The 26,708-nt window shown below is 46.7% G+C and overlaps 1 protein-coding gene across 1 annotated transcript; it reads right to left on the bottom strand.

Moving 5' to 3' along the window:
• Positions 1-25: 25 nt before the first annotated feature.
• On the bottom strand, positions 26-25,262 carry LOC120039023 (nucleosome-remodeling factor subunit BPTF-like). The gene is made up of 30 exons (XM_038984565.1): positions 24,582-25,262; positions 22,016-22,838; positions 20,897-21,117; positions 17,356-17,553; positions 17,032-17,217; positions 15,166-15,366; positions 14,767-14,915; positions 14,114-14,472; positions 13,829-13,960; positions 13,357-13,486; positions 13,084-13,219; positions 12,625-12,942; positions 10,517-12,410; positions 10,187-10,311; positions 9,943-10,071; positions 9,498-9,648; positions 9,200-9,323; positions 8,640-8,862; positions 7,175-7,317; positions 6,883-6,997; positions 6,324-6,565; positions 5,968-6,220; positions 4,632-5,829; positions 4,215-4,440; positions 3,766-4,046; positions 3,471-3,659; positions 3,180-3,372; positions 2,860-2,944; positions 2,470-2,656; positions 26-888 (listed from the first exon to the last, which is right to left on the bottom strand). The coding sequence occupies exons 1-30, from the start codon at positions 25,057-25,059 to the stop codon at positions 852-854; spliced, it is 9,126 nt and encodes a 3,041-aa protein (XP_038840493.1). The 5' UTR covers positions 25,060-25,262; the 3' UTR covers positions 26-851.
• Positions 25,263-26,708: the final 1,446 nt, after the last annotated feature.

Genomic DNA, 26,708 nt, shown 5'->3' with positions numbered 1-26,708 from the left:
ATTTCACAAAAGCATATGCCAACACTTTCAGTAGTGGAAGAGAGCTCAGTCTTCTCCATTTATTATGTTTCATATACATCAATCTCTTCAGCTGTAATACAAAAACAAAAATTCAAAATCTGACAAGTTTTACAAACAGGGCAGGATACCTTCAAATACATGTTGTTTTTATCCTTAGCAGTGTCATTACTGCCGGGCAATTAGTACTAAATACTTTATTCCTTTCAGCATAGCTTGACTGAAACTCAATCTGTTAGTGTCCAGAAAGCTAGTAGGTCCAAACTCAAGCAAGTCCTTCCCAATGAGATGCATCTTTCACACCACCTCTAATAAAGTGATTGAAAGGGTATAGACACACATAAGTGCACTGTGCAATCTGATACACTGAGTGCAACTCAGCTCAACATTTTTCAACGTTCAAACAGGCGTCAAATGTTTTTTTTTTTGTTATGGGCATGGCCATGGAAGCGTAAGCTTTTCTTAATTTCTTCAACTGGCTAGAGGGGTAACAAAGAATCAAATCAAGAAGAACGAACAAGGAAACGTGAGATCTCCAAAAAAGTATTTTCTTCAAGGTAACCTTTTTCAGAAATGCCTTTATTCAAACCCTCCATTTTAAAATGTCCATGTGGCAGAGGTCTGCAGGCAGCAGCTCCACCTGACAGTTCGGTGGGAGCAGCGCTGCTGGTCTTACAGGGAGAGTCTTCCTTTGGGGGCTGCGTAGTGGGGCCAGAAGGAGGGAGTGGAGGTCACAAAGCACAGGAGCCAGGTCCCAACATGGATTAATTGTTCAGAATTGATCCCAATTCTCACAGAGTGCATTTTTTTGTTGTTCAAATATGTGGTATATACTAAGAGGTCGAAGTCTGTAGTTTGTTGTTATGAGACCTATAGAATGTGGAAAAGGGGAACAGTTGAGAACCTTTAAAAATGTTTATGAATAGTTTAAACATACTGACATGAACAAAAAACAAAACAGTGATACAAAAAATGGATGCCATGGGGTCAGGAAGGAGATAGCGCAGCCATGTTGGTCTAATTCATTGGGAATGACTTAGTCAATGAAAATGGTGCTTCACGTCTACATCCTGAGGTACCTTCATGCAGTAAGGCATGGGGTCCAATATAGTTAAGCCGTGACATTTTATTTATTATTTTAAGTCTATATAAATTCCTCTGACCATAGGCTCTCTTTGTTTTAACCATAAAATAATCCTTCACAAAAGGATTAAAAACCATACAATATTCATCTTATTTTTTTTAATCACAAAATTGAAAACATCCAAATAATAAATCAACCAGTAGTTAAGCTATAATTTACCTACAAACCTGTGTACTATATTAAAATCATGCCCATTCATTCCGAATGCATGATATTTAAATTAGCAGAAAGAAGGCCATGAGGAAGAGAGGAACTTAATTTGATAAATATATAATAATAAAATATACAGCTTTACATATGTGGTCCCAAATGTTGTTTTTATATCTCCCTCTCCAAGAATAACTAACTAGAAATAAAAAAAAATGCATGTCTGGGTGAAGCTTATTTAAACATTTCTAAGTAAAAGCTTCCCTGACACTTATCTTGCTGATAATTGATACAATTTTAAATGGAAAAATTACTAAAATAATAGAGAAAAAGCATATCCCTTGAAAACTTGATGTGTAAGTGTCAACATGGCTGCCATTTTGTGATTGTCACAGAAGGCATCTTTGGAATTCTATACTTGCAAATGTACATTTAGGCATGGTTTGTTTCACTGATAGAACACTTGTTTGTGTGTTTATTTCTTTAAATCTTAAAAAATCACACAGAATTTCGACTGTTTATGAAACAGCAAGTTCCATGATTCACTACTAGAGACCCCAGCATCCAGCTCAGACTCCAGCTATTACGTCAGACTTATGACATCACAATCTGCAAGAAAGAGAGAATGAGTGGCATAAATCAAATGCATGCGGTACAGGTGAAAGAGACACAAATGCAAGGTGATGCATGACACAGAGATGGAGCAAACATTAATGAAGCTCTATTGAAAACTATTGCAGGGAGGATGTCTGAGCTGAAGTCAGCCCTGTAGGCTTTGGTAAGACTCTGCATCCCTCTACCAAGCAGCCCACAAACCACAGCCAGGTCTGTGGGGAAGACCACAGCCAAAGTCAGGCTACTACAACACAAATGGACATGCCCAGAGAGTGCATGAGGCTAACTAGCATGACACGGATGCATGGTTTAATGAAAAAGAAAAGATTAAAAAGGGTGTTCTTGGGAAATTCTCAAAAGCAGATTCAATCAAAGTCACATGGAGTGTCATTAACATTATATGACTGCCAAGCCATTACCCATGCCCTAATGTCAGATGAGACCATGGAAAGCAGAGGAGCATGACGGAGGGAGTCTTTTCTAACAGGAGACTTAATGACAGGGCCTCTGAAGAGCTTTGGGAGTCATGAGAGCTCTGAACTTACCTGCTAGCTTTGAAACCTTTGAGCTTCTGTACAAAGAATGACTCCAGAACTTCGGCACACTGAAAGAAGGGGGAGTCGTTGGGGTTGTAGTAGCGGCAGTTGTCAAAGACTTTGGTCATGTCCGCCACAAACTCAGTGAGCTTGTTGTAATACCGTTTCTGTAATTTGTCTTCCATTGTGGAGAGGTCTGGGGATGAAACAAAGAGAAGGGTGAGCAAAGGTAAATGTGTTGGTCAATTATTATATTTTCTAAACAATCAACATAAACACTAGCCAGTACACATTTTGTGTCTACTTTCCAACACATTCAAGATTACAATGTTTTTTCTCCAAAACAGAAATAATAGCGACAGTCAATGACATTACAGTGATTTAGAGATCTGCCCTTACCCATCGGTTCCTTTATAACGCCATAATAATCAGGAGCATCGTTGGGATCTACTGGTTCAAGGAACGGCCACGCCATTTTGTGAGCCTGTTAACAGAAAAATAGATGTTTCACTAGATTTACAACAGTGAGGTATACTGAAGTATGTTGAGAATGTAGTGCCCCAGACCAGAACACTGGTCCTGCAATGCAATGTTGTTTCATTTAGTAATTTCCTTTATTCAAGACAGGGTACATGATGTGACTCCCAACTCTGGCCATATCCATATCAAATGCATCATCAGTAAAGACACTGAACAGAGGAGACCACAGGCTTTCATACCTGTAAGGAGCGCAGGATTCTTCTTAAACCCTCGTAGTCCTTGCCGGTTAACGGTGTGAGGACCGTCATGGCGTCCTCCGTGGATTGACACTGCGGGCACACGTACTCGTCTATGTGGGTGGCCTCACTCTGCAGAATGCCCACACAGCGCCCGTGGTACCAGTTCTGGCAACGGTCGCAGCCAATGTAAAACCTGGGAGAAAAGACATGGGAAGTACAGGTCAGGGATATTTGGACCTATAACATTCAGTTCACCCAAGCTATAACCTTATTAGTATTGTGTTATCATACTGTGTTTCATCATATGGCGTCCGGCAGATGCAGTACAGCTCCTCCGTGGTGCCCTCTGAGTCCTGTGAGTCCTGGCCCTGCTTGCAGCCATTACAGACGTAGTCGTCCATCTTCTTGGCCTCCTTCTCCGTGATGCCCACACACGCACCGTGGAACCAGTTGGAGCACAGGTCGCACCCAATGTAGAACCTGAAACCATGTGGACTTAAGTTCGACGTCTTTGACATACATGCTACAGTTCAGTTACATGTTCAGTGTTTCAATGGGAACCCGATATGGTGCATCCGTATCTTACTTGGCCTCGTCATAGGGCGTTTTACAGACACAGTACAGCTTCACTTCCTTCTTGTGATCCTTTGAGGTAGTGGATATCATCTTCTTCTTCTTGGGCTTGGCGGAGGACGAGTCCCTCTCGTCGTCCCTCTTGCGTTTGTGGGCGGAGGAGGGCGAGGCCATGGTGGGGGAGAGGGATGAGGCCACCTGGGCTGCGGCTGCAGCAGCAGCTGCCTGAGAGGCTGCAGCTTGGGCCTTCTCCTTCTCCTTCCTCAGCCTGCTGATGTCCCTCCTCAGCTCCTCCTGAGAGAGAGGACATAGGGGAAAGGAAGGGGAGAGAGAGAGAGAATGGTTGACAGTTGGTATCACAATGTAAGGAATTCCTGGGCAGTGGCCGCAACACATCCAATATCACACTTCTACACACTACAATACAGTGGCCTATGATGCAGAGGTGGCTTTGGCACTGACCTGAACCTCCAGCTGCAGCTCCTTGTCCAGTAGAGCCCTCTTCTTCAGGATCTCAGCCTTGAGCTGCTCTTTGTGCTTGAAGAGCAGAGCCGAGAGCTTGGTGGCATTCTGCTTGCTGCGTTTCTGCTCCACAGACTCCTCCTTCTTCCTCTTCTTAGCCGCCTGCTTCTCATCCTTGTCGATCTTGTCCAGGATGAACTTCATAACCTGGTTGCAGACGATTATTCTGCTCAGCAGGGGATAGAGGATGGGAGGGCTTGTCAGACTCATCATGGAATCAGACAAAATACAACTAACACAAAATAGTTGGCGATTGTTGGTAGGATTAAGCATAGTAAGGTTTTGGAAAAAAATGTGCTGTAATTCATATTAATGTCGTTATGTAAGGGTCATGTCTGTGAACAATGACAGCCATACCTCTGGTTCTCCTCCCGCTCTGCTGGAGTCATGGTCTTCCTCTGTTTCAGATTGTCTATCACAGCATTCTGCTTCATCACCACCTGTTTCTGGATGATGTCGCTGGGGCTGGAGGCCTGCAGGCTCTGCTCCCTTTTGGCCTCCTGCTGCTTCTTCTTCTGCTGCTGCTCTCTGAGCTGCTGGATCCTCTGCAGGTGGTCCTGCACGCTGGCTGTCTGGATGGTCACCACGTTCTGGATCTGGTGGGCCTGCACCTGGCCTCCTGCCTGCTGGATCTGGATAGGCAGCTGCAGCTTGATCTGCTGGGGCACCGCCCCACCCTGCTGGGCCTGGAGCTGGGCCGCCACGTGGGTCTGGATGGTGCCCAGCACCTGGACCTGCTGCTGCAGCCCCGGCACTGTGATCAGCTGGTGTTGGTGGTGGAGCTGCAGCTGCTGCGGCCTGATCTGAGCCGGAACCTGGGGCTGGAGTTGAGCATGGGCCTGGATAGGCCTCACTGTGCCCTGGGTGATAGAGGGGGAGACCGAGAGAGTTTTCATATGGACCTGTTGTGGAGAGGTTGGGATCTGGGCTATCTGCTGGATGGGTAAGGCAGTGGGAGACTGGAGGGGGATGTGGACTTGAGTCTGAGGAGGTTGAGTCTGATGTGTGGACACTGGAGGGTGGGCAGGAGCGAGGGCAGGGGGCTGGACTGGAGCGATAGGCTGTTGAGGGGGCTGGACTGGAGCGATAGCTTGTTGAGGGGGCTGGACTGGAGCGATAGCCTGTTGAGGGGGCTGGACTGGAGCGATAGCCTGTTGAGGGGGCTGGACTGGAGCGATAGCCTGTTGAGGGGGCTGGACATGAGCGATAGCCTGTTGAGGGGGCTGGACATGAGCGATAGCCTGTTGAGGGGGCTGGACATGAGCGATAGCCTGTTGAGGAGGCTGGACATGAGCGATAGCCTGTTGAGGAGGCTGGACATGAGCGATAGCCTGTTGAGGAGGCTGGACATGAGCGATAGCCTGTTGAGGAGGCTGGACATGAGCGATAGCCTGTTGAGGAGGCTGGACATGAGCGATAGCCTGTTGAGGAGGCTGGACATGAGCGATAGCCTGTTGAGGAGGCTGGACATGAGCGATAGCCTGTTGAGGAGGTTGGACTGGTTGTGCCGGTGCTTGAGAGGTGGCGGGAGTCTGAACCGGAGGCTGAGACAGTGCTGCAACGGAGGAGAGAGAGACAGCAGCACAGTATTAACACATCTACACAAACTAGAGACCAATCCAAATGAACATTCTAATTCACAACTCTGCAAAGCCTTGTGTACGATGCTTGTTGAAGTGGCCTGGCCTCATACCTGGCACTGAGGGTGTTGTTGTGGTGGCTGTGACGGGGGTGACAGCAGCACTGGCTGTGGTGGCGAGGGTGGGGGCAGGGGCTGATGCCCCTGGGGTGAAGAGGAAGCGCTGCACCTGGCCGTTGGGCATGGCAGCCTGCATGAGCTGCTGCCCAGGGCCTGGGATGACTGTCACCCCCTGGGGGATAACCTGCAGCTGGCCTGTGGTCTGTCCCTGTCCCTGGATTACTACTGTGAGACCCTGGTTCCCTCCCTGGAACACACAGACAGACATAGAAACACACAGAGAATACATCCAACAGGAGTGTGAGAGTATGTGTGAAAGTAGGTGTAAAAGAGAGCAGGTGGCTCCTCACCTGTGCCCCCTGCGTTAGCTGGGTGAGCTGGGCCAGGGTGAGTTTGACCTGGCCCTGCTGTGGTCGGCCGCCTTGGGGGGTGGATGGTGATGGGGACTGCCCGGGGGCAGGGGTGACAGGACGGGGGGACGGGGCGGCACCCAGCAACCTCTGGCCTGCGCTGGTCTGCACAGGGCTGGCACTGGAAACGGCTGTGGAGACAGGTTGGCCCCGGATGATCTGAGTCACCACCTGCTGCTGGCCTAGATGACAGACAGTGAGGCAGACAAACAGACACACAAGTAGCCTTAAATAAGAAAAGTGCATGGGACAGTCCCAAGATAAATCAGGTGACTTATCATGAATGAATTGACTGGAGGTCATACATAAAGTTAACATCGGAGGACTACCAATACAGCTCTAAATATAGTATCCATCCGAATAAAATGAATACTTATAAACATATCAACACAAAGCAATGTTGCTGACTGTCTGTAATGTGCATGCTGAGGAGTGAGCAGAGCCATGCAGCCACAGGTTGGGAGGCGGCAGAGGAGAGACCTACTGGCTGGTAGAATACCTTGTTGCATCATCAAGGGGGTTCTGATGATGGTTTTGCCCATGGTGGTGCCCTGCTGCAGGGGTGATCGGATCACCGACATGCCCGGACGGATCTGGGCTCCGGTGGCAATGACCTGGGCCAAAGAAACAAAATACAAATAAATTATACTGTACACATGATTATGCTAATTTCACTACATTCCAATTAAGATTATAACTCAAAGAAAGAGCAGGGGAGAGCATAAGAGGGAAAAAGACAGAGCAATAATATGTGAGAAAGGGATAGATCTGTTTGGATGTCTATTCTCTACCGGCTGAGTGGTGGTTGAGGTGGAGGTGTTGGGTCTGATGTTGATGGTTGCGTTGCGGTTCTGGAATGAGGAGTAGGTCCGCTGGTTGCCTGGGGTACTGGATGGAATAATGCCCAGGACATTCTGCTGGACTTGCACCATACCTGTGACGGAGAGGGACTGTGTTAAGCAGTATGAATTCACTACAAGTAGATCAACAGTAGGGTGTTGAACCTCAAACGCCCTTGTTAAAAGCTCATGGAACTAGGAATTCAGTTTTCCAAAGAAATACTAGGTTGAATCACATCTCCAAATATACTGGCAAGTCACAGCCATCAGTGGGAGAAATTTCACCTGCCCCTCTTGCAGATGACCTGGACAGACTGTATGGATCAAGCAGAACAGGTCCTTTGTGTTGAGACTGTCTGGGACGCAGCCAAGATACCGCAAGGAAGCTTCCATTGGATCAATAATCTGACAGACAGGACAGCCATTACTGTGTCTATTACTGAGCGAGACAGACAGAGCATCCCAGGGGTCCTCCTTCCTGGAATGTTCTTGTATAAATCAGTGGCATTTTCTACGTATTAGGGCAGCCAGCACACTCAAACCAAAAGCAACACCTCAAAGCCCCTCAAAGGTTCCACTGGGGTGAGATGGTTCATGGTTTTGCTGAGTGGGGGTAGGCCTGCTGAGTGGGGGTAGGCCTTGTCAATGCGATCATGCCGGCTAAAACCTTACAGACGGCAAGGTCATCCATACCTCCTTGTGTGGTTGGCATGTTGACCGTAACAATCTTGCTGTTGGCCGGGATGGGTAGCTTGGCGGTGATGACCTGGCCAGCCATGGTCACCGGGCTGGCAGAGATCTGGAACATTTGTCCAGAGGTGGTGACCATGCTGTTGGCCACGGTGGCCCGTGAGCAGGTGGAGGCTGCAAGACACACCCCACCTGCAGTCACACACCATGTGCAAGTGCAACCACAACAGCCAGGGTGTATAGCAGTCGTGTCCACTAAGGGGTCCTTTCCCCCCCAGCTTTGATTCAAACAAAGCCGTTGCATAATGCTTTTTGGACTGATTATGAGCCTGAAACTTTTTTCTAGGAGTCAAAAGTTATTCTAAAGGTTTTTAGAATTCCCTTTCCCAGCCGAACACCTGACTGGGTTTCGGATACAGGAAGTGGACACCACTGGCCATTAAGGCAATTCAACATACTGTAAATATCTAACAAAATAGGTCAAATGAAAAAAGAAGAATCCAAACCCTAAGATTATCTGTTGTAACAATTTGACATCCACAAGTGAACCTCAATGGCCACCATTAAAAAGCGAATGGGGAAAGAAAACGCCTTCTGACCAAAAACATGGAAATATGAAAAATAATATTTCAACACTGCTACCAAGGATCACTATCAACTTAAAACACACCCCCACAGTAGCCACTGCCATGATTTTGTATGAGCAGCTAGTCGTCACAAAACTCACCTGGACTACCCTGGCCCTGCTTGACCCAGGAAGCAAACGACTGATGGAAGTTCTTGTTCTGCTGGAATGTGACAGGTGTCCCCAGCTTGGTGGCCAGGACCAGTTTAGTCCCCGGGGTGACCTGGCTGGTCAGGGATGCCGGAGTGCCAGAGGCTGAGGTTGTAGGGGTGCTGGTGGGGGTGGAGGTGGTGGTGGCACCAGGCTTCTGTTGCTCCAACCGTTTCTACAACGCAAAGGTTCAGATGCTAAATCTATGCTAAACCACATAGAAACACCAAACTCATTGGAAAGTGGAGGCCGGAGTAAAAGACTGTGAGTACAGAGTGAACATGTCTCATCTGAATAATACATAACATAACTTCCAATACACATTTGTAATCGCACATGGTTTAAAAGGACAATTATTTGGATCAAAACCAACCCAAACAGAGGCCCTTGAAATGTCCCAGCTCCCAGTGTTTAGTGTTTGTGCCCCCCCAGGTTTGGGCTGAGGGGGGGTGGATTGTAGGGAGGCTAGGTGTCACCATAGTGCAAGGTGGAAACTTGTCTGATCTTCCCACCTGCTGAGCAGCCAATCTCTGGTGCTTTAGCTGAGCCTCCAATTGGGCCTTGGCCTCCTCTGCTGTCTTCAGCGTTCTACTAACCTTAGCCTGGTCTGCAGCCTGGGCCTTCTCCCTCTCCACCCTGTGACCACAAGAGGACAAGCCAGTTAGTCATACTACATCCAATGACAACAGACCTGGGCAGGGTTACAACAAGACATCTTGAGGGAAGTATAGGTTCAAAGGTCACATAATATCAAGCAGTACAGCAGCTTATTCTCTCCAGCCCCAGCAACAAGGCTAAGGACCTGCTCACCTTTCTGAAAAGGCTCTGATCTCCCAGATCTCCAGCTCCTCCTCGGCCACCCACGTCTCTAAGACGATTGGTCCAGTCTGCTTGGCCGGCTCAGGCTTCTTTGGCCTCAGAGCGCTGGAGCGCAGGCCTTTCCTCTGGGGAGTGGGAGTTTCTACCCAGGAGGACAGAGAAAGGGTGAGGTAGAGAATGAGGTAAAGGGGAAAATGACAAAATGACATCTGTCAATTAATGTCATCCTTTCTATTGTGGGATAAACAACTTTCTCAAACTCCATATTTTCACTTACATTGCAAAGGATTTGCCTACTCAGGTACTTGAGAGAGAACACTAGAAGAGGTGAGGAACAAGCTGAGCAAGGCAATCCAAAGCAAAGATTCATGAGACCACTATAGGATTGTGACAGCATGATCCTAAGAGAATTTGGGATGCAGTTTCATTCTTCTACCTTTGGGAGCTTCGGTAACGCCAATTGGGCAGATGATCTTCCTGATGCAGTATTCAGACCGGATGCCGTGCGGCCCCACATCTCGCCGCTTGATGATCTCTGTTGTGGTGATCGCCGTCTCCGAGGATTCTGGGGAAAGCAGAAAGGAAATATGTTTGTTTGAAATGGTGCCTCATCTTCAAATTGAGAAACAGGAAGGATGAGGGCAGAGAGGGAGAGGAGGGTAGGATTGCTGTGCACACACCTGTGCGGGTGGTTCCTACAGCAGGGGAGGGCTTGACAGCCATGTCATCCCACCTCAGGCAGGCCCAGAGCAGCCGCAGCATCAGACTGACCCCCGCCAGAGACTTCACAGTCTGGAGACGGTATCTGCATAGGCGACCCAAGTCAGTGAGTGTTATCAAAACAACCTTTAACCAAACAGCTATATGGACAAATGTACATGGTTCCATGTTCTCAATGGTTTTAGCCCAAGCATTGTTGTCTTTCTGTGTTTTAATTTCAGTGCACGGCATATGAGGTGTCCACTGTGTGAATGGCAGCCTAATGGCTAAGGGTCAACTACGTGACTAACCTCCACGTGATTCCAAAGGTGGGTCTGGGGGAGGGATAGGGCCAGATGTCCAGGGCTGGCTTGGCGTTGTAGTTGAAGATGGGTACCTCTCTGATGCCCCCTCTCCTCACCAGCTTCTTCAGGTCATCATTAGGCAGTACAAAGATGCTCTTTTTGCTACTCTTGGTGACAAACTTGCGGTAGGAGGGGAGGGCCGTGCCAGAGCGGGTCTTCTTGGAGCGGGAGAACTTTAGCAGCCGGACACGGTCTCTGGTGGAGTACTCCTTACTGACTGTCATGGAGGTGACTGAAGAGCCTGAGGGGCCAGATTTGGCATCTGTCAACATTGCAGTGACAACAGTCTTGGTTTCCTCGGAGACGGCGGCCTCGAGGGTCGGGGAGCTGACCCTGGTGACGGTGGTCTTGGTCATGGTGGTGAGGGTGGACACAGCACTGCTCTCTGCAGCAGGCATCACTGCAGGCTTAGTGCTGCTGGAGACCTCGGCTATCTGCACCGTGCGAGACTCTGTTGACATGGTGGTAGTAGTGGTTGTGGTGACTTGGGTGATGGTCTTCAGCACCCCAGTACTGCTACTGCTGTTCACTGTGGTGTTGTTACTCAAGCTGGACTCCTCTGCAGTGGGGATAGGAAACGGGGTGATCTTATTGGATGCCGTCTGCCCAATTTCCATTGGCTCAGACTTGGTCCTGTTGCTTACCGTGGGAACACCAGTGGGCGGCCCTAACAGTGACGACGTGACGGAGTCTACCACCCGGTCGCCATTATTCTCCAGTCTGGCAACCTTCTGAGGTGGCAGATAGTCAGGCTCGGACACCACAACCTTTCTCTCTACGTCCGCCAAGGCTGGGCTGGTGGCTAACACAGTGTTGTTGACCTTTAACCCGTCCTGAGAGAGAGTACCGTTCATAATGGATTTTACAGGCTCCTTCACTGGCAGTGTTTTGATCTCACCCTCTAACGTCTGGAGCATGACCTTGGTGTCCACTTTGTTGGCCAGGTTTAAGTGCATCTTTGAGTCTACAGGAGCCTTGGTGTCAACAGCGTCTTTCCCGTTCACCTGCACTAAATGTGGTTTGCTTTGGTTTACGTCCATGCTTTCTATCTCCCTCTGTCCATTACCTTGCTCTGTCTCCTCATAACCATGCTTCCTACCGTTTTCTCCTGCTATCGTCACTTCTGCTCTGGGAGGTTTGGGGGCACCTAAATCCGGTTCTAGAGATGTCAAATTGACTTTGTTGTTGAGGTCTATGCTTTTCTGGGAGCCTCCATTCAGCTCCGTTTGAGATAACGCATCCCCACCATTGCCCTGAACGCTGCTCTCATGGTTGGCCAACCCTGTGGTGTTGAGGTTGGGGCCTGTGGCTCCTGCTGCCTGGGGTTTACAGGTGGAGCCTAATCTGACGTCCAGATTATCTGTCTCTCCTGAGGGCTGGGATTTCACTGGCTGCTCCTGGTCAAAGTCAAGCCTTTTAACAATTGTGGCTTTAACTACTGAGTCTGCTTGTCCCTCAGCTTTCAGACTAGTGCTCACTGCTAACTTGTCTGCTGTAGAAGCCTTGATGGTGGTGGGAGTCCCTGTATTAACTTTCTCCTTGGAGACTGTGTGTTTGGCCAGGGCTGACTGCTGTTTGAGGCGCTCTAGCCTCTGCTTCTCCTCCAGGGTGAACTGTTTCACTCTGCGCTCCAGCAGCCCGTCGAGCTTGGACGTCTTCACCTTCTTCTTGTAGGCCGTACGGAGCTGGAAGCCCTCGCTGACGTTCACCACATCCCAGTTGAATGGGCGGACAGGTGGCTTGGCCTCAGAGTCCTCCTGCTTAGGTTCTTCTTCCTCCCCGGGCTCCTCCTTCACAGCAGGATCAGTCAGTGATGGGGGGCATTTGCTGTCCACTATACCTAAAAGCGAGAGAGAGAACTCCATGAATGATATTAGCCCAAAAATGCTAACTGTGAGACCTGAAAGACAGCTGCTAAGTACCAGATGAATATAGAACACAGCCAATCATAGCAAGAATGTGGAAAATACCAAATGTCATCTAATAAAATGTCTTATTCAGATAAACAGCAGGGGACCCTCTTTGTTTATTGATGAAAAGTAATATCATTGTACCTTTTTCCTCACTGAGACAGGTGTCTGGTGGACTGGGGTCAACATCCATCTTGTCCTCAGTCTTCTCCTCCACCTGATCATCTTTCTTCTCCTCCACCTTCTCTGTGATATTTTTCTCTTCCTTCTCTTTCAGAGTCTGCCCCTCTCCTGGTGAAGTGCTCCCAGATGACTCCATGGTGGAGGTTTCCTCCTTGTCTTTTTCTTCAGTAATTGGAGTAGACTCTTCTTTTGCCTGGGTTTCCGAGCTTGTTGGTGCTTTGGGCAAACATTTTCGTTTGTTCGGGCCGGATGTTGCATTTTCTTTGCCAGTTTTAGCTGCTGTAGAGAGATTAAAACGAAAACACATGAAGCACCTAATTTATACTGAGGCATGCTGGAGCCAAATTTTCAGCTTGAGTGCCCTTGATCATCATCAGCGAGATAAGACAGAGATAATACGTGTACAGAAGAAACACTTACCTTCGAGTGCTTTGCGGTAGTTGACGTTGGTGTTCCCTGGTAGCCTGGGAACAAAGCGATGGACGTGAGTCTTACTGACCCAGCTCCAGCCCCCGTACCCAGTTACTCTGTACTCCTCCCCCTTCTGCTTCCACACCTTACACACAGAGAGAAAGAACCAGTTAATAAAAGACCACACAATCGCATACAAAAGAAGGGATGATTATGTTGTCAGACATCATGCAGTCATAAAAGCCCAAACAGGACTTGAGAGGAAAGTGAACCCAGATTTACCTGGTGTTTGATGGGGATGGTGTACTTCACCCAGGTGGCCTGCTGCATAGTCTCCTCATCCTCCAGTTTTTTCTCTCTCTTTTTCCCTTTCTCTTTCTCCTCCCGCTCCATGGAGGTCATGCGATGGAGCCTGAAGGGAGAGGGGGGGAGTGAAAAAAATACATCAAAATGGCAAGGTGACTCTGGCTTGTTTAGTCAGGGCCCCATTATCTTCAACAATGAACCTCCTCTCACTCATGGGAAAAGCGTCAGCTACTCTGCATACACTGCCCACACCACTACAGACCTCTGCACTGAAGAGAGGTGAACAGAATGCTTCATAATCAGCAGAGCAGTGAAGCAATATAATGAATTCAGTTTAGCATTGTACACTAGACGGCAGAGAGCAGGATGAGTTGGGTCGATGTGCTATGACTCAAAACTCAATTCAGCAATGAATTAAGTCCTTTGATTCACAACTAATGTCTCTTACCTGGTGTGTCCAAGCGCATCTTTCCAGACAGGCAGCATGACCACTGGTTTGATGGCACACTCCATGATGGCCAGCGCCAAGGCAAACTCCCGAGCCTTACTGCACATCTGCACCGCTTTAATCCAGTTTGTCCTGTAAAATCCCAAACCCACAACCTCACTATATGGCAAAACATGATTTCACACATGACCTTATCAGTCAATAATATTACATTTCTCCATTGTGTTAAACTGTTCCGAACCCCATTTTCCTATGCCAGAGTAAGTAGTCTGTTCTGGAGCGTACCTGTGCGAGGCCCAGTTTGGGTGCAGGAAGGGGGCGGGGACATTGGTCTCCAGCTGGATGATGGTGAGCCGCAGGGTGGATATGGTCAGCACCTTGGAGCCGTGGATGGAGCCGTTCCACTTGAAATCCCCGGCGGGTGTTAGGCTGAACTTATGGGACAGGTGGCGGCGCTTGTCGTGGTCCTCACGATGCTGGTGCTTGTTGAGGCCCAGTGTGTTGGTGCTGAACTGGTTGTGGTAGACTCGGAACTTGCCCTCCTGGCCCAGCTTGAAGAAGTTGTTCAGGTTGCCCTTCACCGACAAGTCTTTCCTCACAGTACCCAGACGAGCCACTTCACTCTCAGAGCTGGGAGGAGATGTCTAATGGAGACACACACAGGGGGATATATATACTGAGCTGAATAGAGACACAGCTAAGAAGAGAGACATCGTTTCCATAGGGATTTGGCAATTGGGAGAATTGTGTAACATTGTGTAATAAAGTGAGTCGATGTGGAACAGAGGACTGGATTTCAGTCTAGATGATTGAAAATATAACAGGACAATCCATTTAATCCTGCTAAGGCTGCCTTCTCCTAATGTGAGAGACTAGGCTGTGGGTGAAATTCCACAGAGACGACAGAAGGTTAACACAGTGTCTGGTTGGTGTCTCACCTCCTTGCTGTCCCTGGGTGTAGGGCTGCCATCTCCCTGGGTCTTTTGCTGGCTCAGCTTGCTGTCCGGGTTACGCAGACGAGTCACTATGCGATTGTTAGTCCATCCAGACGCTGACCCCTCACCATTCCCAATCTCATTGCCTTCACCTGCGAGCAACAGAACACATCATTAAGATCAGTGATGATGAATTAAAATAGAGAAGTCAATCATGAATAAAGGATTCATGATTAATTGGGCCATAAACCAGCACAGCGGAGGCAATGTTCAATGATACAAACAGTATCTCTAATGTCACTTGGTAGTCAAGGCCCTTGAAAGTTGAATGAGTCAGGGCATGCATCAGTAACAGAGTGCCTCCAGAGGCCTGAGTGTATGGATGGTATGGCAACGGCGTACCCGTGTCGTCCTGGCTGGTGATGGAGGACTGAGAGGACCTGTCAGCGAGGTTTGGCTCTTCAGGCCTCCTGAGGACCCCAGGCGCTGAGACGTGGCTGCTGTTGCTGTTCTCGTCTCCAGGGTGTTGTGGTGTGGGAGTAGGCTGGCACTGGGCAGAGGGGTCCTCCTCTCCACGGGACTCTGAGTCTACAGGCTTATCATCTGGGGAGGAGGAGAGGATTGAACAGTGAGAAGCTGAGCAGCACAAACCCCTTAGGCTCCCTTTGTGTGAAAACATGCGTCAACACCAGCACCAGGCACTAGCTGTCTATACTGACAAAGTATTGCAAATGATGACGGCAATGCAGAGCAAACACGGATTAACTACTTAAAAAGTAAAACCTATAATCCACAACAATTGTAAAAAACAGAATGCTTTTGGCTTGATGCCTTCCCTGCCTCACCTGTTCCTTAATGATAATGCACAATTAGCATAACACCAGGGAAATGCTTAATCAGTGAGTCTGAGCAAGAATTTGCACTTCAGCAGTCCAGGCTGACAGATAAGGCTAAAAAACACAGTGCAACACAACACAAGCAGTGCAAAACGCGGCTGCAGAACCAAATTAAGAAAGATATTGTGTATCTGAGCTGTGGGTTAAAATGGCCCTGCTGTATATACTGCACTGAGGTAGCAGGTGGAAGGTTCAGGCAGGCAGCCAGCCTTTCGTTTCCGCTAAAGGAACGGAGGCCAATTTCCCCAATGAATTGGGGTGAGAATAAGAGGCTGGTTGTGACAGACTTAGCGTGGTGGGCGCTGCCTGCCAGGGATGCTGCTGCCGAAACGCCATTATCTGAGAACAAGTTCACAGTGTGTGGACCAGACAATGCACCGCATCAGGATCCGGCTAACACAATGAATGCATTGAGAAAATAGAACATGTAAGCAATGAACAAGGTGACTAGAATAACAACTGGCTACACTTACAGCCTCCTGAGCACTGTTCAGCCTTGCATGCTGAACACTACACAAGACAATGGAACACAAAATGGATGGCAAGAGCACAAGATCCCGCAAAAAGGCACAATGCATCTGTTGAAGGAAGAAAATAACCAGGCAGATCTCAATCATATGAAGATGGATGAAAGACAAATTCTTGGAAAAGAAAACCACAGAAATAAAGGGATACAATAATGGGCTATTTAAACATTACATAAGCAGATGTGAAAAGCAGAGTGCTTTAAGGAGTAAGAAAATACTTAAGACAAAATCTGTTTATTCCTGAAGGATAATGATCTCAGTAAGTCAGCAACACCGGTCAGTTTAATGAGTGATACTGAGGTGAGCAGTACTGTGGCAGAGTAGAGCCCCCTCTGTTCCACTCATTACTCTGGACTGGGCGACTAAGTGAAGGCTGCCCAACAGAGTCCACTCACTCTGTTAGTAATCCATGTATTGAATTAGTAGACAGTAGATAACCAGAAAGGCATACTGTGTAACCGTGTTGCAGCCATTCAAGACACTCTCATCCTCAAAGGAAGCTATGATTTAGCTTTAATGGTCCAAGAAGCACTCTTTCGTAGACTTTCTACCAAACACAGCCAATAATCAAATCAACAAATGGTCACATTGAGGAGCAGCCAACCAGCATGAAGATTATCATCTAGCCAAGAAGCAGCAGCAAAAAGCCTGTAGCAGTGACACCAAAGCAATGCACCCTGTGACAGCAATCACATCACAACTACAGTATGGAAGATGCTTTGAGACAGCCAGAGCACGAGACCGATGATGATGGATGCACACATGCACAGCCACAGCAAGGTGTGATAAGGAGGAGAGGCTGGGAGGAGAGATGCGGATTGCTGGGCACTTTCTCCATCATGTACCTGGCCTCTCCTGCTCAGGCTCCATGTAGGCCTCCCCACTCTCCCTGCTCTCAGAGGCGGCCGAGCAGGACACCTCAGCAGGCTTAGGGGGTTCATGTTTAGGGAGAGTGCCGTCCTGGGTAGACGAGCCAGGCTTAGGGGGGTGGACGGTGGTGTTCTCTTCTCCAGCAGGGGGAGCTGCAGCTGCTGTGAAACATACAAGACTCACTCTGGATCTTTAACACACATCCGCCTCACCAGATCAACAAAAAGACGTAGCCATCCTCAAAAGGCTACATGAAAGCTGCATCCAGAAAAGGACTTCATCGGCAATACACAACTCACATAGAAGAGCAACTCCAGTCTTCCCTTGTGAGCTTGCCTCCTCCTTAGACTCGGGGTCTTGGAGCTCTCTGTGGTCTGGTAGTGGAGAGCAGTGTGTGGGGGTCTCTTCCTCTATCTTGGTGGTGTCTGTAGTGGCCTTCTCTGCCTGCTCCGCTGCTCGCCGTTCCTGCCTGCCGTGCACACGCTCCAGGATCTCATCTACACAAACAACAACACAGCTGATAAGCAAATGGCCAACACCCACACACCATGCTAGGTCTGTTTGACCAGAGACTACGTTTCAACTTTATGTGTAAATCAGTAGGTCTACATGTTGTTTACCACATTATTATGTAAATCAGTAGGTCTACATGTTGTTTACCACAGTATTATGTACATCAGTAGGTCTACATGTTGTTTATGATATTATTATGTAAATCAGTAGGTCGACATGTTGTTTACCACATTATTATGTAAATCAGTAGGTCTACATGTTGTTTACCACATTATTATGTACATCAGTAGGTCTACATGTTGTTTACCACATTATTATGTACATCAGTAGGTCTACATGTTGTTTACCATATTATTATGTAAATCAGTAGGTCTACATGTTGTTTACCACATTATTATGTACATCAGTAGGTCTACATGTTGTTTATCATATTATTATGTAAATCAGTAGGTCGACATGTTGTTTACCACATGATTATGTAAATCAGTAGGTCTACATGTTGTTTACCACATTATTATGTAAATCAGTAGGTCTACATGTTGTTTACCACATTATTATGTAAATCAGTAGGTCTACATGTTGTTTACCACATTATTATGTAAATCAGTAGGTCTACATGTTGTTTACCACATTATTATGTAAATCAGTAGGTCTACATGTTGTTTATCATATTATTATGTAAACCAGTAGGTCTACATGTTGTTTACCACATTATTATGTAAATCAGTAGGTCGACATGTTGTTTACCACATTATTATGTACATCAGTAGGTCTACATGTTGTTTATCATATTATTATGTAAACCAGTAGGTCTACATGTTGTTTATCATATTATTATGTAAATCAGTAGGTCTACATGTTGTTTACCACATTATTATGTAAATCAGTAGGTCGACATGTTGTTTACCACATTATTATGTACATCAGTAGGTCTACATGTTGTTTATCATATTATTATGTAAACCAGTAGGTCTACATGTTGTTTATCATATTATTATGTAAATCAGTAGGTCTACATGTTGTTTACCACATTATTATGTAAATCAGTAGGTCGACATGTTGTTTACCACATTATTATGTAAATCAGTAGGTCTACATGTTGTTAACCACATTATTATGTAAATCAGTAGGTCTACATGTTGTTTACCACATTATTATGTAAATCAGTAGGTCTACATGTTGTTTACCACATTATTATGTAAATCAGTAGGTCTACATGTTGTTTACCACATTATTATGTAAATCAGTAGGTCGACATGTTGTAGACTCATCGCGCTCTAGCAACTCCTTGTGGCGGGCCGGGTGCCTGCAGGCTGACCCCGGTCGTCAGGTGAACAGTGTTTCCTCCGACACATTGGTGCGGCTGGCTTCTGGGTTAAGCGGGCGGGTGTTAAGAAACGCGATTTGACGGGACATGTTTCGGAGGACGCATGATTCGACCTTTGCCCCCCAAGCCTGTTGGGGGAGTTGCAGCGATGAGACAAGATCGATATTGGGGAGAAAAAAGGGGTAAAATACAACAACAAAAAATACAAGGGGATGTGTCAAGTAGCTAATTCCCAACCAGAGAAGCTATACTAGACAATAAGAAATGGAATGGAGTTATTTGGCTCACTAGCCCTAGCCTGTTTGTTGAAATGATACCTTTCTATTACAGGATGGCATTATATATATAATGGAGTCAAACCATAATTGCTTTCCAAAATTGCTCTCCTACACATTTTGAAACAATATAAAACTAGCTGGTAAAATTGCAATTGGAAAGTAACAGGCTTATGTATAATGCTTGTAACAGTGTCAAGATCATCCTGTCACTAGGTTAACCCCTTCCATCCTAGTTCTCATAGAAGCAGTCACTCACCTTCAGAGAACAACCACACAAACATATCAATCTTGCAGATTGCTAATACACCTTCTAGCACTACTTGAGACAATGTGAAGAATGAGTGGAAACGGATTGTGACCAGTAATAATAACCAAGTCACAACACGTATGATCACCAGCACAGTTAAATACCAATATAGTTAGCCATTGGCAGCTAAAACCAAGAACAACTCATTAGAACCCATGTCAGTGAGTCACTCCTGATTTGCTGTCTCTACTATTGTTCCCTGAAACGCAACAGTGGGTCAACGCTCCGGAGATGACGTTAATGAAACTGCTGTCTGAGCACTAAAAGCAAGAGAGTGGTGGATCAATAATGTGTTCTATGATGATATGGTATAAAATCTCCCCCCATAAAAGGCAGACAGAGAGATTCCAATCTTAGATCTAACAAAAAAAGATGTGGACTGCCAGCAGAAAGCATTATGCCTGTGAAAGTATCCTGGGTCACAGGAGAAGACGAAAAATGAAATCAATCTCCATTCCCCACCTGCCAACGGTGCATAACTGAGGTTTTCATAGGGGGAGATAAAGGAGTCAACACAGAGGGAGGATGAAGCAGTGGGCTTCTGAAGAGGATAAAATACCAGCAAGGCCCATTCATCACTACAGATGGTACAGGTGGAACGAGACAGGAGAGAAAAGACTCTGCATTGACTTTAAAGAAAATCTACCTTGTCTTTGGAATATCTGTCAAAGAAAGTCCTCATTGTCTAACAATTGAGGAGACTGATCCCAAAACAGTACAACTAGAACCAAGCAAGCTTACCATATAAAGCTTGGTTTGTGTAAACTATGAGATCTAGTGGTCAGGAAATGCACAAACAATGGAAGGCTCTATAACAAACAAGGAGGAGTTGAATAGCCACACAGAGAAACCAACACCGGTTTAAAATCAACCTTCTCCCTTCGATAGAAATAAGAAAAACGCTGTTTGCATGATAAGTAAAAAGGCTGAGAGAGAAAGGGGAATAGCAACATCTATGATGTTTGATGCTTTTTTATTGTCATATACACTGGACAGGTGCAGTGAAATGTGTTGTTTTACAGGGTCAGCCATAGTAGTACAGCACCCCTGGAGCAAATGAGGGTTAAGTGCCTTGCTCAAGAGCACAGACAGATTTTTCACCTTATCGTCTCGGGTACTTGAACCAGCGACCTTTCGGTTACTGATCCAGCGCTCTAACCGCTAGGCTACCTGTGGCCCTCTGACAGTTCTAATAGATCAACCATCCTAATCATACTTCAGCACAAGGGAGAATGTACTCTCCTCACCAGAGATGTATTGGATTGGAATCGCACAGGAGCTACACAACAGGTAGCCTAGGGGTCATCATTGACATTTCTATATTGACAATGCATAGAAGCCATGGACCAGCTAAAAATGCTTCAGTGTGACAGACAGTGATTCAGAGCGTCCAGCAGGTGGCTGTCTATCCTTACCGTTGGCTGCCGTGAGGAAGGCCTTATTGTTGCCGCGGGCCTTGTTGGTGAGGTCCTCAGTGATGTCCATGTGAGTGTGCACCTCCTCTCTCATCTCCTCGAGGACAGCACACAGGTCGTTTTCCCAGTACTCCTTGTCTAGACACTCTATCAGCCCTCCCAGCTGGACCTTTGTGCTGTAGTACCAGATCTTCTTCTTCTCATGCTCCCCGTCCTCCTCACTGGAATAACAGGCCAACAACCATTATTAGAGTTGTGACAAATAAGATGGAATATAATTGACAATTAGTTTGTTTATAAAAACAGGTTCAAGGATCTTAATGAATAGATCATGAGATGGCATCATTGTATGGCATATAATGCTGCACGAGGCATCGTTAACCGGGACAGAAAGATATCTTAACTTCAAAGAAAAATCAACACTGAATGCAAATTGGCAATAAGCTTAAATTCCATTCGAACGCATGTTGTTTTTCAGCCCCCTTATTCCTTTTTATTTGCCTCTCGCAAGAGAGACCAATTACAAGCAATTGTGAAGACATGTTCAAATGGAGGAGGCAACATGATGAACAAGTGGATACTCCAGCAGCAGTTCAGTAAACTCTCAGGGGGGCTATGGCATCACAGCACAGGAGTTTCACCCTAACTAAGGGCACAATTAACAATCACAGCACCCTCGCTGCGCTGGCTGATGTCTCAAACCGCCACTAATGATCCCTCTGGGACACAGCTTGTCAGATAGATCCCACTCTTCAGATTGAGTCATCTTTGAAAATCAGCTACATTTTTCACACGCAGTAAATGTTCCATGTTGAAATCAGCCCTCTCAGGCAATCTGTGTATACATAGTGTTCAGCAACAAAATGTGTATTATTCTATCCACAAGACATGACTGATGTTATACCAAGCAATTCAGCACGGGAAAAAACAACTAAGTAATTCTGAAGGCAATCGATTAAGTTGTTTTCAAGAACCTCAAGGACATACAACCACTCTCTGACTACATCACAAAACACAATGTATCACTCAGGTGAGATCACTCAGTATGGTATTGAGATGGTGCATAATATTGATGAAGTCACAACAACAGAAGTGGGGTGGGGGCCAGTAATTACTTACACAATTATCCTTCGGTTTAGGAACCAGTATTGCCTCCGGTGGCGGTCGTAGCCGATGGGCTCCTGGCGGATGTAGGGTTTGCTCTTCTGCATCTCTGTCACACAGTCTGTGACCCCGGGCACCTTGTGTGCCACGCAGATCTCACACTGCCATTCGTCCTCCGGCACCTCCACCAGCGGCGGCTTCACACACTCCAGATGGTAGACGGCAGAGCAGGTCTCGCAGCACAACAGGTCCCCCAACCTGTGGCACACCCTGCAGTGGTCATCATACTGCACCACCCCCTCTGACATCAACTCCTCGCGGGCGATGTTGGTGGTGAGGAACTGATCCACCAAGAACTGCAGCACCTTGATCTTACTGTCCAGAGGGCCGTAGGGGTAGTCCTCCACCTCCTGGTAGGGCAGGACATGGTGGTACTCCTGGTCGCTCTCGCAGTAGGCACGGACCACCTCGGGCCACGTCATACCATCAATAAAGTAGAGGGTGGAGTTGACGCTGTCCTTGAGGTCAGCAGGACCGAACGTGGTGTTGGAGGTGTCTTCCTCACGCAGGATGGCCTTCAGTAGGGCTGTGTGGGTCTCTGCCATCAGCGTGCACTGCTCCTGGCCTACCAGCGCAGCACAGAAGTCCTCAAAGCGGAAGGGAGAGAGCCGCAGCACCGTGCTGAAGTTGCGCAGGACCTCGTAGATGGAGGACACGTTGAGCAGTTCCTCGCTGGGCACCATGAGGTCCTCAGAGGTTCTGGGCAGCTCCAGAGGAGGGATCTCCTTTTCTTCAAAGATGGGCGAGCGAGGGCAGTGCACCCGCGTCCTCTTCCGCCCTGCCAGATCGAGAGAGAGAGAGAGAGAGAGCAGTGAGTGCCATAATCCATGTGATTTAAAGACTAAAACTGAAATTGCATTCTGTAAATCATGCATAAAACCCAGACAAAGCAGAATTACATTGTCTCAAGGGCTTAAATCATAGATTAATGAAAATTCAAAGAAACAAGTTGAAGACAGAATTTACACAAGCAAACAAATGTTAGCCTTGGCCATGTAAAAGGAGAGTTCGCAAGTGTCTCTGAAATCTACTGCCACAGAAATATGTTTGATTCTTTATATTGGTGCCAGGTCCGCTTTAAAACAAATCAAGTCTTGGAATTGGCGAAACACTACACCAACTCAAAGTTAGCAAGGGTATTAAACCCAGGAACCAAGAAAATTGAGAGGGGTTATATTATTGCAATTGAGAAAGTCAAGAACAACAATTTTACATAATGGACATTCCCTTCAATGTAAAAAAGTACTTCTTAAAATGGGTCTAATCCAAACACTGTGATAACGTTTTGCAACAGCAACATAACCATTACTTTTCTGCTATTCTACAGATATGTTTTGTATCTTTCTTACATTGTTTGCCAGTATCTTTCAAATTATACTTTCCACAAATAATAATGAACTTTAATATAATCTAAATAGTTACTTATATCTATTGTGTAAGAAAATGTGCATCAAAAGTGTGTTGAAACAAAAATAACTTTTGCATTTAATTTCCAAAGTTTATAACATTATGGATATTAAATAGTACAGATATTAATTTAACATTGAAATTAATAATTCCATTATGTATTTTGGGGAATGTAAAAACATTATTGTGCTGCATCACTGAAAATTATTCCTCACATAGTTACAACTGGTGAAATTGAGGGCGCTTATTTTCAAAACAATGGGCCACATGGTACCCTGTCCTGTCATTAGCTCGAGCTGATGTGGATTACTAGCAAGCTAGCTGGGTGCTCCTGGACAAGAGCACAAGCCCATGACATTGCTAACTAGCTAGCTTGAAGAACTCATCTGCTTCTCAGCTGTGAAAATAGACCTATGCTGCATATAAGAAGCTAATGATAAGTAAGAGTAGGTTAAAGAAAACCCCCAAGTTAATTAAGTCTCATTAATTTATAGACACATTTGACAAAGTATTTAACTAGCTAGACATGCTAAGTAGCTATTCCCCTGCAAGGAAATTATGCATCATCAAGTGTTGTTTTATAATACGAAACACTCCAGTTATTAGTGTATGTTACTCACTCTGGAATGTTAATATAATGTTGTTGGTCATTTTAGTTGTTTTCTAAATGATAAATCTGCATTCACAGCTGTTTAGCAGGTTCAGGCATTAGCTTGTTAGCCTAGCTTGCTAACGTTAGATAAGGTATGTTATAACTACCTAGCTATTGCAATAGCCAAGTCAGATCCAAAACTAGCAAACACAATTATAATAACATCTTGCACAATACTGTTAGTTAAAGATGTTTCAGAATTCAAAAATGTGCAATTCGGCTCTCGTGCACTGCCTAGATCGCTAAGTTAAATGCAAAGCTTTCATTCCATCATCAACAATTTTGAACTCAAACTAGGCCTGTTTTTATACACAGTCAGTGCATTCTCCATTTTGAACAATACAGCTTCCTGCACTATAAGAACTAATGCCAATGAAAATACGCCCAGACAAATTATAATTAGTTACAATATCATTGTTTTCTAACATTCTCTAAGCAGCTTGATCAATATTGCGGTTTTACCCGGAGTGCTGCCATGAGTGCTCTGACTCCGAAAGCTGCTTTCAGTACAGTAGCTGGCATCATCATCCTCCTCGAGTATTTCCTCAAGCGGGTCTGACTCCTCGTTGAGGGCCTCTTCTTCCTCGTCTGTTATCGTCTCTTCCTCTATCAACTCGTCCTCCTCAGATCTCAAACTCACAGCATCATCATCTTCATCACTTTCATGATCATCATAAACCACAGATCTAGCGATTGACCGTCTGCCCCTAGTACCTCTGCCACCACAACCTCTGCCTCTTCCCCTACCGCGAGATGATCCCACTTTCCTTCTGCCCCTAGACGAAGAGTTATTTCCCCTCTTGGGACTCTCAAAATCGACCTCGGCACTACCTCTCCCCTTTGCCCTCAACTCCCTCCTGGGTCTCAAGCCACGCTCCGGCTCAGATGAAGGCTCCTGCATCCGCAGGGTTTTGGGCGGCCTGCCTCTTTTCCCCCTCATTATATATAAAAGCTATTATTTTCAATTTCAATTTCTGCGTTTATTTAGCCTTCACAGAAACAAGAAAAACGGGTACCGCCAGAAAGCTTGATTTGCGTAGATTCCAAAGAAGTAGTCCCGTAAAGCCCCGGTCTCGGTTTACGTGAGAAAGCTCAAAACGAATGGCTGGCGTCCCGCTTCTGATCGGTCGCAGCCGCCATTTTTCTTCCTCTCCGACTACTGAAAACAGACCGAAGGCCCAGTGCTGATGTCACGTGGTGACTGTTCTTCCAGTACAGTAGACCTGAACAGGCAAAGGGATTTGTATATACACTGCTCAAAAAAATAAAGGGAACACTTAAACAACACAATGTAACTCCAAGTCAATCACACTTCTGTGAAATCAAACTGTCCACTTAGGAAGCAACACTGATTGACAATAAATTTCACATGCTGTTGTGCAAATGGAATAGACAAAAGGTGGAAATTATAGGCAATTAGCAAGACACCCCCAATAAAGGAGTGGTTCTGCAGGTGGTGACCACAGACCACTTCTCAGTTCCTATGCTTCCTGGCTGATGTTTTGGTTACTTTTGAATGCTGGCGGTGCTCTCACTCTAGTGGTAGCATGAGACGGAGTCTACAACCCACACAAGTGGCTCAGGTAGTGCAGCTCATCCAGGATGGCACATCAATGCAAGCTGTGGCAAGAAGGTTTGCTGTGTCTGTCAGCGTAGTGTCCAGAGCATGGAGGCGCTACCAGGAGACAGGCCAGTACATCAGGAGACGTGGAGGAGGCCGTAGGAGGGCAACAACCCAGCAGCAGGACCGCTACCTCCGCCTTTGTGCAAGGAGTAGCACTGCCAGAGCCCTGCAAAATAACCTCCAGCAGGCGACAAATGTGCATGTGTCAGCATATGGTCTCACAAGGGGTCTGAGGATCTCATCTCGGTACCTAATGGCAGTCAGGCTACCTCTGGCAAGCACATGGAGGGCTGTGCGGCCCCACAAAGAAATGCCACCCCACACCATGACTGACCCACCGCCAAACCGGTCATGCTGGAGGATGTTGCAGGCAGCAGAACGTTCTCCACGGCGTCTCCAGACTCTTTCACGTCTGTCACATGTGCTCATGTGCTCAGTGTGAACCTGCTTTCATCTGTGAAGAGCACAGGGCGCCAGTGGCGAATTTGCCAATCTTGGTGTTCTCTGGCAAATGCCAAACGTCCTGCACGGTGTTGGGCTGTAAGCACAACCCCCACCTGTGGACGTCGGGCCCTCATACCACCCTCATGGAGTCTGTTTCTGACCGTTTGAGCAGACACATGCACATTTGTGGCCTGCTGGAGGTCATTTTACAGGGCTCTGGCAGTGCTACTCCTTGCACAAAGGCGGAGGTAGCGGTCCTGCTGCTGGGTTGTTGCCCTCCTACGGCCTCCTCCACGTCTCCTGATGTACTGGCCTGTCTCCTGGTAGCGCCTCCATGCTCTGGACACTACGCTGACAGACACAGCAAACCTTCTTGCCACAGCTCGCATTGATGTGCCATCCTGGATGAGCTGCACTACCTGAGCCACTTGCGTGGGTTGTAGACTCCGTTTCATTACCACTAGAGTGAGAGCACCGCCAGCATTCAAAAGTGACCAAAACATCAGCCAGGAAGCATAGGA

This window comes from Salvelinus namaycush, chromosome 3 (assembly GCF_016432855.1).
Source record: "Salvelinus namaycush isolate Seneca chromosome 3, SaNama_1.0, whole genome shotgun sequence".
Lineage (NCBI taxonomy): Eukaryota > Metazoa > Chordata > Actinopteri > Salmoniformes > Salmonidae > Salvelinus > Salvelinus namaycush.
Note: the sequence above shows the minus strand (reverse complement) of the source record. Positions and strands in the feature narration are given on the sequence as shown.

Coding starts and splice junctions, on each gene's coding strand:
- LOC120039023 (XM_038984565.1), bottom strand. CDS start 25,059: ATGAGGGGGAAAAGAGGCAGGCCGCCCAAAACCCTGCGGATGCAGGAG. Junction 15,367..17,031: donor GCCTGAGCAGGAGAGGCCAG/GTACATGATGGA, acceptor CCTCCTCCCCAG/ATGATAAGCCTGTAGACTCA. Junction 4,441..4,631: donor GAGCGGGAGGAGAACCAGAG/GTATGGCTGTCA, acceptor CCTGCTGAGCAG/AATAATCGTCTGCAACCAGG.